The 13,653-nt window shown below is 38.4% G+C and overlaps 1 protein-coding gene across 1 annotated transcript; it reads right to left on the bottom strand.

Annotated features, from left to right (window-relative positions):
• Positions 1 to 69: 69 nt before the first annotated feature.
• simc1 (SUMO interacting motifs containing 1) lies at positions 70 to 6,737 on the bottom strand. Its single transcript, XM_063876975.1, has 10 exons — positions 6,576 to 6,737; positions 3,920 to 4,618; positions 3,574 to 3,821; positions 3,193 to 3,262; positions 2,727 to 2,887; positions 2,161 to 2,253; positions 1,916 to 2,047; positions 1,111 to 1,267; positions 747 to 831; positions 70 to 417 (listed from the first exon to the last, which is right to left on the bottom strand). Exons 1-10 carry the CDS (start codon positions 6,735 to 6,737, stop codon positions 206 to 208), a joined length of 2,019 nt encoding a protein of 672 aa, XP_063733045.1. The 3' UTR covers positions 70 to 205.
• Positions 6,738 to 13,653: the final 6,916 nt, after the last annotated feature.

The following is a 13,653-nucleotide window of genomic DNA, read 5'->3' as shown; positions in this document are numbered from 1 at the left end:
AGCGGATATAGGTCTTTACTGGCTCGAAAGTTATGGTAATTTACTAAGAGATGACAGTAGTCAATAAAGTTTCATTTCTTTAGAACAGATAAGGCAACGCCTTTATTTAGAATCCCAAAATGGAACAAATGAATACATACAAAAAAAATAAATATTAATTTACTCTACTGCTTTATCAACTCAACGAGAACAAACAGCTTTTAATTCAACACCGACAGAAATCTAGCAGGCGATCCTGTAGATAAGCGAGGGATTCTTCCACGTGGAGAGGTAAGGTTTGGCCGAGGTCAGCCTGTGATCTTGAACGGAAGGCTTCCATGGCCTCACAAATGGCGGGCTTTGATACTATATCATCTGGTCTGTAGATCAAGTTGCCAACTTTGCCTTTTTGTTCAGACACAGAGTTGCTCAGATAGCCTGGGTAAAACAGATAAAATAGTTAGGAGAAAATCAAGTGTGCTTTGAAGTGTCAAGTGAATTGTTGGAATGTTGGTCAGAATTATGGTACACTGTACTAAGGGGCATCAGATTGTTACATTGTGTATCAGATTTGTATTATAACTCATGTATTTGAAACACCGTCTTCTTCTTTGCAGTAGAACACTGGAAAGCTAACTTTAGACAACTAACATTGTCACTAAATAAATGTATGTTCTACTTCATTTAACAGACTTTTCTGGTAGAAATTTCATCATTATAGCTGCAAACCTTGTTATGAGATGTACTGGGATTTATTAACGTCTCACCTATCATTGTTTTATTGTAGCTGAGCAGCAACATCCAGAGAAGCTGTACCAACTCTTTCCACCTCTGCCATCTTTCAGTACCGTCCTGAAGAACACAGTCATTGACAGCCAGTTACAATAAATGGCTGCCTGTTCTATCAAACTCTTAAGTATGAGATTCTCTAAAATAAAATAAAACATGAATTCTAAATCCATACAGGGGACATGACATGTACAAGAAGATATTTCCACTGTCTTTACATTTTAATTCAGAGAAATACATCAATTTATAGTTAATGAGATATGTTAATATCCTCACATCTGTGAATAAGAAAGGCTGGAGGATAAGCTTAAGATGAAAACAATATGGAACAGTGATATTCACCGAAGGGTCTGGTGCCAGAGTGCAGTGCTTCAAAAAGTGAAGCAGAAGACTGAGCGACATGGGCAGTTGGATTTTCACTGGGCAGGAATAGTCCAACAGAAGTTCTAACAGCTTATATCTCAGAAGTCTGCTCTGCAGGCTCTCCAGCAACAACATCCTGGCCGCCAGAAACATATACGTACATCAGTGATAGCTTGGAAAAATATGAAGGAAAACAACTTCATTTATTGTTACACCTTCTAAATAAAAAATCTTTATTAACATGTACAATAAATTGAAAAGAAGGAGGGAAAAGAGATGCATAGTGATGATGAATTAGTCATTAATTAATGGATTTATTAATTACTATCCATGTAAGTCTGAAATACGTTCACATTTAAACAATGCAATTGAAATGTGTAAACTGTATAGAAATGATTACTATCACATGAAGGACAATCCTGTGTCTTGTTATGATATATACTTCACAAAGTATTTCTCTCTTTTAATTCACATTTGTATTTATTGTAAAGCATCTTTTCAATGTAAATACACGAAGACATTGAAGGGAAATCCATAATGAATCCATTCACAGCTTTTATGAATATTCTGAGTCCATTTACATGCATTAATCAGTAGAAAAAGATGCAACATTGATTCTACTCAGTTGTCATTTTTACTTATCATTATAAGTTACAAATTGTTAGGTAGGCTATTTTTTTTATTTATAAAGCGACCTCAATACACTATAAATCGTTTATTGGATGTACCAATTAAAAAACAAATAACATTTGACACCTTCAAACATCCTCTCTGTCCTCCTCACCTTTGTGCTCGTAGAGGCGTATTGCTGATGAGTATGTGGAAGAGCTCCTGGGACAGCTTGGCAGAGTTTTGAGCTGGAGACCTGTCCACCTCCAGAGCCAAGGTCAACATCCTCTGGAACATGAACACTATTCTGCAGGGGGAAAAAGGGACCAAAACTTGATGGTGTGAAAAACATAGAAGCAGCCATAATGATACGTCCATGCGCAAGACAATGTAATCTAAAATTATATTTCAAAATGTTACCTGATTTGTTCATCCTTCTCTCTGGCGGCTTCTTTACTCTCTCCAGGCTCTGTTGATTTCTTAATGGCAGCAAAGAGCCACTTGATGATCTCCCTAAAAATAAAAAATAAACTATGTATTTATAAACTATGTTATCGTGCTTACAAATTGAGTTTTGTAATATTTCATTTTATATTTAAAAATGTGGACTGGAACATAAAGGGAGTTTTGGTGCATCTGTTTAAATTCACAGGCTTCTCAAAATGTAATACTGATTTAGCAATCTGTATTTCAAGCTGAATTAACAAAGAATGTCAAATCTATCAATGGACTGCTTGGGTGTTAACTCTTGTTTTAATAAGGCAGTTGTGAGTTTCGTTTACAACAAAAGAGCTGTGGTTTAGGGCAAAAATCCACTAACGTGTGGCTAGTTAGTAGTGTATTTAATATCAGATGCCACTGTTAAGCCACATGCGCACATTGAGCACAAGAAAGGAAAAGTACATTACTGTTAAATGACAAAAGATAATTCAAGGGCATCATAAAACTACAGCTTCCTCACAGTTTCAATAATTAACTGTATGCACCTGACATGTGGGAACTGTTCATCACATGACAACGTTGCTTTGGCGATGGAGTGGTGGAGGGCAGAGATAGAGCATTTGGCCTGAAAGTCATCTTCCAAAGTCTGCACAACATAATCCAGGAACATACGCACAACCTCACTCAGATGCCTCTGTATATGGTCCTTAGGAAGGAAGATATGATGAAGCAAAGATAGGGACAATTTCAGAAAACACAGGGAAGCTGAAATATGTCTGTATACTTCTGGAACAGTAAATAAAAAAACGTCATATTTTTCACTAATGATGTCATCAAAATTCAACTGTACTGAGAATTTGTTTTTGTGTTTCGTAAAAGACATTGACAGATGAACAAGTTGGAAAATCCCACTTCTCATCTAACTACCAAATCTAATTTAACCGTCTTGTTAAACCACACAAGTTGAAACGTGTAATAATATATCACACATATTACTATATGGTTTACTACCTGATTGGCCATGACTGAGGTCAACAACTCCCAGTCCCATGGAGCTGAAGTTTTATCAGCCATGTGGTGTCTGCAATCAGAAAGTAGATTTAATCTCAGAGGTCAAAGATGGAACCAGAAAGACAAAATGAAAGAGAGAACGTAAAGGATAGATCAAGATTTTAAATACAAAAGGCAACAAATAACACATTTTTTGCTTGCAAGTTGTCTTCTCCTGCATGTTGTACGTCTCTTGTCTGTTTTTTGTGTTTTTGATGGCACCTTAAAAAGGGAGTAGCTCTACTCATCTCGTAATGATAATAAAGTGCTGTATTCTATTGTATTAAAGGATCTGAATACTATTACTAATATTAATAAATCTTATTCCTCTGGTTCCCTCACCTCTGTGTCCTCATCAGCAGATTAAATGCCTGCACGCAGAGGTGATACTGACACTGCTGGTCGAGCAAGACGCCACGCAGCAGGTGGGAGGTGATATCCTTGGGGGGATAGTAACCAGGCTGAATCAGGTTAGATAAGAGCTGCAATGTGCCATCTACGAGCTTTTCGTCAATGGTAGCGTAAACCACACTCAGGCTATGCCGGCATAGCACCTCAGGAGTTCCAAAACCTTCATCTTCCTCATCAGGCTAAAAATAAAACATAATAAAGACAGTAAATATGATATATTTAGCCTAGCATATAATCAAGTATAAAATGTTTAAATATTTGGATCACTGTCTCTTACCAGGGCTTGAGAATGTCCAGACATTCTTTTCCTGAGTGCAATTGGGCACACAAATCGCCTGTCCTCTCTACTGGCTGCCCTGAAGTCCATATCAAACCTGCTCTCTTTGTTAACTTCGTCTCCGTCACTCCCCCCTTCCCAAATGAAACACCCTGGGCTGCCAAAGTCTCTGTATGTCCCCGCCCAAGATTTGCCATCCATGTCCTCATTTGCCACTGACAGAAAAGGTTCATCATGGATGCCATGGTGGAAGATGTCAGAGTTGTTTGAGGCGTCATCAGCCTTCACATCCTCTGATTGCCCTTCAGACGTATTTGCAGCTGGTGTATTTTCAGAGATTGTTGCTGGGTTGATGAGCCTTCTGAGGTCATGACATATGGGACTTGTGTGGGATAAACAAGATTCATGGACAACATGCTCAGAAGGGTTTTGTCCGGTGGGAGGAGAGTTGGGGAACGGGTGATCAGCGAGATAGCTTTCCGTAGATTCAGCTTTGTCTAATTCCATTTGTTTTAGTTTACAGCAGACTACTTCTCGCTGCAGTGAACTTTCTGCTTTATCTTGAGATAAAGAAGGGGATGTTGGAGAGGGGATCATATTGGATGATCTAAAATCATCCATTTCGCCTTCATGAGTGCTGTGCTCTTGAGTTCTCAACTGAGCCCCCTTTATCTGAGCAGGGAGGGTCAGCTGGGCCCTCTAGATGCTGAGATATGTCAGCATTTAACAGTGTGCTTGTAAATTCATTACCGTTTTCTTTTTCTTCCTGTCTGATAAGAGATTTATCCACCTTAGAAGGAGACTCCGCAGGGGAGGAATCCATGTGAGCACCATTTGAAATAGTAGTTAAATTACTATTGCATTCTGGAGTTTTACTTTGGATGTCTTGTTGACAGCTATGACCACGGTCCAGTGATATTTTGGTAAAATCTTTGTTTAAAAAGAAAGAACACCTCAGTGTTTTTAGATCTGTACCATGAGTTTCAAGAACAGCCAATCGTCTTAATTTTACAAATGGATTGCTTTGATGGGCTTTATTTGTCTGAATTTGATGTTGTGTTAGAGAATCCAAACATCTCTTCTTTGACTTTAAGTTTCCACCTTCTTGCTGCAGTGTTTTAACGGTTGGGTCTCTTGAAGAGCTCTCCTGGAAGTTTAAATCTCGTTTCTTTGGTGTTTTCATTTGAGAGTTATCTGGTGGTGAATTCTCTCTTCCTTGTTTTGTCCCATTTGGTACATTGGTCTCAATCAAGTCTCTCTGTGTTTTGCGTTTCTTGAGCTCTTGAAGAGTCCATCTTGGATTTGAGAGGTCAATGTAAAGCTAGGAAAGGGAAAAATAAACAGAAACAATATGTCCAATTAATTATGTGGATACTTACATAATTACAAAGGACAATATTAGGGCTTCTGATTCTTGTGATGCTGGCAGCTCATTGCCTCATCGCTAGCATTCAGTATTTAAGTATTTAACTCACTGTGTGAACAGGCACGGTGCGAAAAAAAATACAGTATTTGTTGAAAAAAACGTTTTTTGTGTAATATATATATTTCTATAAATGCAGTCCATAATATAACTCAAAGAGCCTATAACTTTATTGGGGTGATTCTCTGAATCGGGTGCCCTTTGAATCCCCCAAGGTTACTTCAAACATGTTAAATGAAAGGAAACTACAAAATGTATGTTAAAGCAATTCATTAATGGAATAGGGTGTTTTGCATTACAATGTAAAACTAAATATATATAGTTAAACAAATGGGTTGTCTTAGTAGCAGACAACAAATATGTTTGCATGTCCTCACTAAGCATCATTACATATTCATAGAATATTAAACAAATAAAAATTGCCAATCATACAAAAATTCTCCTGCTGATATAATCATATGTTTTTATTTTAACTGAAAAAATACAAGAATGATCTATTAAATTACAATATTGACACAGGTCCACCAGTTTGTTTCAACCCCATCACGCCATACCATTCTCCCCCTATTAAAATTCTGGAAACATTTGTCAGATTAAGATTGTCAACCTCAACATTTCAACTCTGTTATATAAACAATTGTTTAGTAAAAAATAAACGATTTGTTTATGTAAGTACTACAATTTTATGATGGCCTTAATTCCCTGTGGTGCTATATCTTAGCTAAACAAGGTCTTATGGCTACCTGTGGTCCAAAACTTCAACTCGGTCACATTTCTTACTATGAAAGGGTTGAACTGTCTTGAAAGGGTTAAATGTTTGACATTTCTAAGATGATTATTTCTCAATGCTAGACTTTAATGTGAACTGTCTGTAATTATTCTTACAAGAGACATTTGTTTATTAAGGCTCAACAATAATTAAATTGAATATCTTTCAGCATCATATTCAAACAGAGTCCAAGTTGAAGGAAATTCCTCGTAACTATTGGGATTTTATGCCTGAGGTGGGAAAATGTATTCCCAAAAATGTAGTTTTTATTCAAAAATGCGAAAACCCAAGAGGTTTCCGGAGAATCACCTTTAGCTTTTCATTCATTGACTACTGTCGCCTTTAACAGCCTTACCTAGTAAAACTATATCTAGCTAGATATTTTTACTCTCAGTCAAAGTAACGCAAAGTGAAGTAGCTGTAACTCCTTCGACATATCCAAGACCTTAAAAAAGTAAATTTACCGTTGGGACGTCGACGGCTTTGACAGCGTCAACGTCCACCCTCACCGCCGAGAGGGGCAGCAGGTCATCCCGCGTGACGACGTTAGTGAAGGAGCTGACGATCTCCACATCAGAGTCGTCGTCTTTATCACTGTCAGAGCTGATAGTGATCACTTCATCCATTTCTCCTCACACCTTCAAACTCATACGAGACACACTCCAGAACCTAATAGTGAGTAAGCTCACAAAGGCAGACCCATGAAAGTCGCCATATTAGTGAGGAACAACGAACTGACTTTGTTGCGCAACTCCTCATGATATTTTGTAGGAAAAAAAGTAAGAAAGGGATATAAAGTTGACCTTCGGACTTCTGGCAGTTCTTAGTTTCTTTCTTCCTTGTCGGTAGTTTTGAATCTGATCTGTTCATAAATCACTTGAAGTATATGTAAGTAATATAACATTACTGAGCTTACAACTACGCCATGTCCGGAAAACAATTTCAAATTATAGTACTTCCATATAGTTTATTTAATCGTATGACTAGCGTGACTGAAAACATCTCAAAACTGACACTTCCTGTTTTTTTTTGTGCGTTTTTTTCTTCTTCTGTAGCATTTCAGAGCACAACTAGCTGCACTGTATCAAATATCACCACCTACTGTTCTGGAGTGAGAGGGCTCAACCTGCCATTATTTCCACCATGGCAGACCAATGCTCTAATTAAAATATGAATTTACACATTGTACTTACCTACTATCTATTTCATTTCACTCATCACACATAGCCTGCGTAGCCATGTAGCCTGCATTGACTTTTCACCAAACTTTTAAAATCTGCTTCAACACTTTGCACATTTTTAGGCTATTAACCCTGTCACATAATCTTTCCTTGATACTACATTATATTGTATGCTACCCCAAAATGTTTTAAATGTTTCGTAGATTTTCTCATGGATTAATAATTTTAATGGATTGGTAATCTCAATTCTTTTATTTGCACATAAAGAAGAACATCCTAGATATAACAACAAAAAACGCTCTTCACAAAAGATTTATTTACTTTAGTTTATTTTTTTTATTTGACAAATGAATTACAGCAACAATTAACATTTCACTAAATTGAAGAGGAAAAAAAACAACATAAATGTTTGGTGTGGTTGCATCTAAATTGCTTTAGTTATTGGAGGGAAATGTAATGTCACACTAAACAGATGAAATCACTGAAATGACGTGCTTTATATTGGCCATAGGTCGAAATTTGTTGTAATGAATGCACAAATAACTACAAAACTCCCCGCTGTAGATTGAATTGTGACAAAGTGTATTCTCAGGCAATCACCACTGGAGTGCACTCATGTTGTACAAGAGTTTGGTGTGTAGCAAATAGCATTCAAACATGTGCATTCCCTACAGAAGTCCTTTAAAGTAGACTGTAGACTGAACTATTCAAATGCATTTATATTGGTCTTATTCCCCTTGGAGCTCGACTGTACCCAGGCAAGCAAATGCATTTTCCATTCCCTTTCCTGTTTGTACAGGGGCTCTGTTACGGTATGAGTTGAGACACATCTGCAGCCCTTTTCCTCTTATTTCTCTGATCCCTGTGGATGCATTTCATGGCTGGACAGTGTCTTACAATCCCTTGTGTCATAATGATATAAACACATTATCATGGTTGAGTAAGCTGCAGGGAGCAGATAATGCATTTCCGTATGTGTGGGACTTCCGCAAAAGACACATTACATGTTTATTTTACAACATACTTTCCTGTTATAAGTATAGACGAGTGTTTCGAGTGTTTTGTGGAGCATGGCATCACTAAAAGCTGCTTCCTTTTGATGGGGAGCAGTGACACATATTCATTTACCGGTGTGTTGAGTTGATAAGAACACTTATTTTGTGACAAGCACATAAAGCTGCGTAAAAATGTCCCCACTAAGTTTTTGTCAGTTTACAGCTTTGTTTATGATATCACTGCGTTTTGGAAACGTATAATTTGTCTTTCTGCTGTTTGTTTGTTTGAAATGCCAGGGTTATTAAGAGCAGACATTCCAGGAAAAGAGGAAATGTTATTCTGTAACTTGTGCTTGATTTTCCAAAGAAATTAAATATGTTTACTGCCTTCTCATGTAATTAACCTCAGATGCCCCAACCAGTGACCTTGGGAGGAATATCGGCTGCCCATACATGGATATATTAAGAATGAAATACTTTATCAGCAATAGAGCATGCAGTTTCTTGCTTTAAAAGGTGATCAAAGGCACGTCTGTAAAAATGAGTATGCATTGGGAACCAGCTGGTGTTGTCTAAAATAGGGCCAGATGGCTTTGAATAAGTTTAGTTGTCAAAAGAATAAAGTGAAAGTCTTTCTTTTCAAAGGAGGCTGCAAAATCAGGATTTTAAAAAATGGAAGTTAAGGGCTATATCATGGGTGGGTATACCGGAGGATCAAAATATATTTTTCCCAAAATGATTCCTGTAGGTTTATTGTACTCTCTATTAGAACACTTCTCAAGAGAGACGTTCTCAGAATGTGGCCGCTTTAGATTTTCTGTACATTAATTTGAGTCTCACGCTGATTCAACAGTGAAGGTCACATACGAGACTTACTCCGAGTATGGTTAGACTACTCATTGCAGCTAGTTATCTGTTTGCTTCAGTCTATAGCTGTCTGATCCCAACTGTGTTTCCAAAATTAAATCCACACTGAAAAAAAAAACATTCTTTACAGAAAAAAGTCACACCAAAAAACATCAGGAACAGGCAGGTATCATGGACAAGATCAGGGAAGAAATGACGACGACCGAACAAAAAGGAAACAGGGACTAAATACACATGGGTAATCACAAGACGAGAGACAGCTGGAAGGGGGAGGAGAAACACAGGGGCAACAGGTGAACACAATAACGCAATCAGGTACAGGAGGGAAACGCAGACAGGAAGTGAAGCTTTTTTTTAATTATTTCAAAAATAAATCACACAACACAAGGACATGACAGATACGAAACAAGGATCATGACATAATTCTATTAAATTAAAAGTCCGACAACACCACGCTGGGAATTTCACCCAGAGAAATAAACAGAGGTTTTCACTTCTTAGGACACACAGGTTCGTATACTAAAGGAACAAGAGATGTGTTTTCAATTATCAAAAATATATTATTTTGCTATGCACAATAATTCCAATAGTTCAAAAGCAGTTTAAAACAATCGCACAGGGCTATAAGCAAAGGAGGAAACTAATTAGGGGCTGAGGCTTACCAGTCGGGGATAGAATCAACGAGTGAGTGGAGGCATCCCACAAAAAAAAAAACTTAAGGCACCCTAGTCACACGTATCGAACACTCACGCAATCACTCTGAGGAAATCAATCCCCGGGGGGAGCATAGCACACGAAAAGGGGGAAACCACCACCCTGGACACCAGCACCACCACCTTCGGCTCTCAGTAACTATAGCAGGGAATAAAGAGGGAAAACACAATCAGTGGGGTCAAAAACACAGAGTAAAACAATTAAAGGTAACTTATTATGCAAAATGCACTTTTTGCTATCTTTTATACATAAATATGTGTCCCCGGTGTGTAAGGAGACCCACAAAGTATAAGAAAACACAACCCTCTCTCTCTTTTTCTTCTTACGCACATTTAAAAAAATAATAATAATAATAATTATGGCATTGAGTTAGAGTTATAGTAGTGTCAAGTAGCCTAGTACAATGCTGCGGCTTGTTATTCCAAGGTTGCGATAGCTTTTTTACAGATGCCAGTGGCTAGTTCATTTTTGTAGAAATGTAATGCAGAAAGGGACATAAGCACTAGAGCTACAGGTGTCATGGAGCAGCAGTGCAAGAGAAAATGAAAACCCCCAAAAGACAATACCAGATGGTTTGGGCAGAAAGTCACATCTCCAGGAAATAAGATGTGACAACAGTAGAGAGAGGGAGAGAGAGACTGTCAGCACAAGAACGTATCCAACAACCACCTCTTCATTTTTCTGTTTCGCTGTCCACATCAACGTCATTCTCTTGAGCTGTTTAGTCCATGCGTGCCACACATCCTGCAATCAATCATCAAGTTTACTCCCCTGCTTTATTTTTCCCTGGCACTGGGTCATCACAGTTCCCCTAACAAGGTTCATTTGATTGGCAGAGCATGCCAGGTCCAGAGACAGAGGAGCCTGGTGTTGGACCAGAGCCAGATGACTCACCCTGCAATCTGTGACCTCAGATGCTGAGCGATGTCACAACAGCATACTTCACTGGACAGTTATATACTGTGGAGGGTCTTTTTGAAGCCTAAATAATGGCCTCGCCATCATTTTTGCTACCACAAGTAACACAAGAGGTGTAGCTTATTGCAAACAAACCTTGAATAAAGCATTTTGCAGGAACCAAAATGATGTGATCACAAACTGTGGAAAGGGTTAAAGTTGTGAGAAGTAAACTCACGCAACACCCAGACTTGAAAACTATAAAATCCTGCTGTAATAAAAAAAGACTTAAAATAGCAATTGAGACCAGAAACATGTCAGGTAAATGTTGTGGTACTGAGGCAATTGAAGCCCAACTGTCTCACTTGACCTAATGGCTCAATGTTGGATGCTAACATAAACAAAAGTTCATTATGCCTATAAGTCATTGTTAATAACTCTTCATTAGGCTCTAAGTGAATCTGACAAGGGATATGTAAAGGTTAGACATTTTAACATTGAGCACATTTAGCTCCAGACAGCCCCCTCCCCGTGTCATTGTGTACACGTTAGAACACTGGCTGCCAGTTCGATGCACAATCTGCATGTTTAAGTGTCAGTGTAGATTCCCAGTAAGCTAACTGACAAACCACAGCTGTAGCTCACTGGTCAAGAAGAAAGGTGTGTCCCCTCTGTGTGGCTTTTCAACAATTTAAACTGCTTCAGCCAATGAGCAAAAGTGCTCACTGGCAAACTCAATACATTAATTCACCCAGCTCTGTTCTTTGTCTTGGTTTCTTATTGGCCATCTCACTCTAATTTGTAAGGCCAAAATAATTGTCTGCAAAGCTGCATTGTGTGCCAACAAAAACACTCACAGTTTATAAAAAGAATTGTTTTCTGTGATAATAAACAGGCATAATTGCACTATGCAGGCTAACGCAAAAATAACAGTGAACAAGGCCAAAGTCCAATTTTAAATGAAAGCTCTAATGAGTACTTGCTCTGGTAGCTTGCTGAAGAGGGATACATTGAATACTAACAGACTTCTAAGAGCTGTGATGTGTACACAGCAGAGTCAGAGAAGTGGCAAATTGTGAAGATTAGGAGTAAACGAGAACTGCGTCAAGGCAAATTACCCAATTTTCACAGCTGAAACTTGAGGACAGACATTATAGTGCTAATATGATATCACTTAATCTGGTGAAACAAACTTCTCTGTCAGTCACAATCACAAAAGCAATGCTAACAGCTATGTGGGCAGGCACAGCGGCACTTTGACCTTATTGTTAATGCTGAGCATTGACAACAAGCTGGTGTGTAGAGAGTAGGAAGTTGAAAACATTTTCAGTGTTATTTTAGCAAGCTTGTTGCAAGGTCCTTGATCATAGGAGTTAAGTTTCCACACGCACATAGACTAGGGTGACCAGACGTCCCCAATTTCCGGGGACAGTCCCCGTTTTCAGTGACCTGTCCCCAGCTGCTGCTGTCCCCGGAAATGTCCCCGGTTTTCACTGTGACTGAAATATCCAAAATTGAAATAAAGGGGGGGGGAGGGGCGAAAATGTTGACCAAACGACACGTATAGTTGCGCACAGGCTAAAGCCAGCCAGAACAAGTGCCAAGAATGCCCGTCTTTCTGGTCATCTGATTGGTGGAATAGCTGCGCGGTAGAATATTTCTCTTCGGGAGCGCAACCCTGGCCAGTGGCAGCTGCCAGCAACACGTAGCTAGTAGACTAGTACGCGATTCTTTCATGGTATTCAATGCATTCATTCAGCCAGCACAGTACACACAGCAGAAACATCATTGATTGGATAGATAGGCGAACCAAAGGTGTTCTTGTAAGTGTTAGCGTTTAATCATCTATGTTAAATATTATTTCACGTTTAATGTATGTGTATTTTACAAGGTGCCTGATAAAACAGATCTGTTTGTCTGTCACAGCTATTGCTAACATTATTAGCAGCGATGCTACAGACAACTGTTAGTAACTCTATGGCACAGTGTCACTATAGCTCCTTAGAGGTAGTTGGCAACGTGTCATTAAATAAAACCACTGGAAACTTATTAAAAACTATTCATCACGTAGGCCTACTTGTGCCAGCCTGTCAGTGTCAGTGATGACTAGCACTCTCTGGCTGGCTGCCTTTATTTATTTAGAGTTAGGGACCATTCCCAATAAGACATTAATATTGTACAACAAGAGGAAATATATCATGCCAGGTTGTCGCTGTTTGCTCCTTTGTGGCATTTTCCATTTAAAAGTCTTCCTCAAATCTTGTGAAAATCATATGGTGTAAGGAGGACGCCTTTATTTGGGTGAACTCTGTCTGGCTGATACCTGTGTATTAGGCCTACAGCTGATTTTATGGATGTTCTAAAACCTCAGCTACTTTTCAAGGTTTCAAGGTTTTATTGGTCATATGCACAGCATATACAACGTATATGTTGGCAATGAAAATCTTATGTCCCATGCTCCTCCAACAACTCAACATACATGGTGCAAATAAGACAAATAAAATAGTGCAAAAAGAGAGAAGAATATTTATAATAACAACAATAAAGATTTGAGGATGTGAAATATATACATATGTGGAATACATTGCAAGTATTTAAATACTTTACACTGTTGAATGAGGAGGTATGGACAGATGCATATATTATGTATAACAGATAGCAGATATGTATAATATATAGATATGGGTATTATAAACAGATATGTATGGCAGATGTGTATAATATATATATATATATATATATATATATATGTATGTGTGTACTATAAACAGATGTGAGTAGACATTCACAGAGCTCAGGAGTTCAGCAGTCTTATAGCCTGTGTGGTATAAAACTGTCTCTGAGTCTGGTGGTCTTGGTCCGGATGCGGTACCGTCTGCCAGACGGCA

Source organism: Eleginops maclovinus, chromosome 23 (assembly GCF_036324505.1).
Source record: "Eleginops maclovinus isolate JMC-PN-2008 ecotype Puerto Natales chromosome 23, JC_Emac_rtc_rv5, whole genome shotgun sequence".
NCBI lineage: Eukaryota > Metazoa > Chordata > Actinopteri > Perciformes > Eleginopidae > Eleginops > Eleginops maclovinus.
This window is presented reverse-complemented; position numbering and strand designations above follow the sequence as displayed.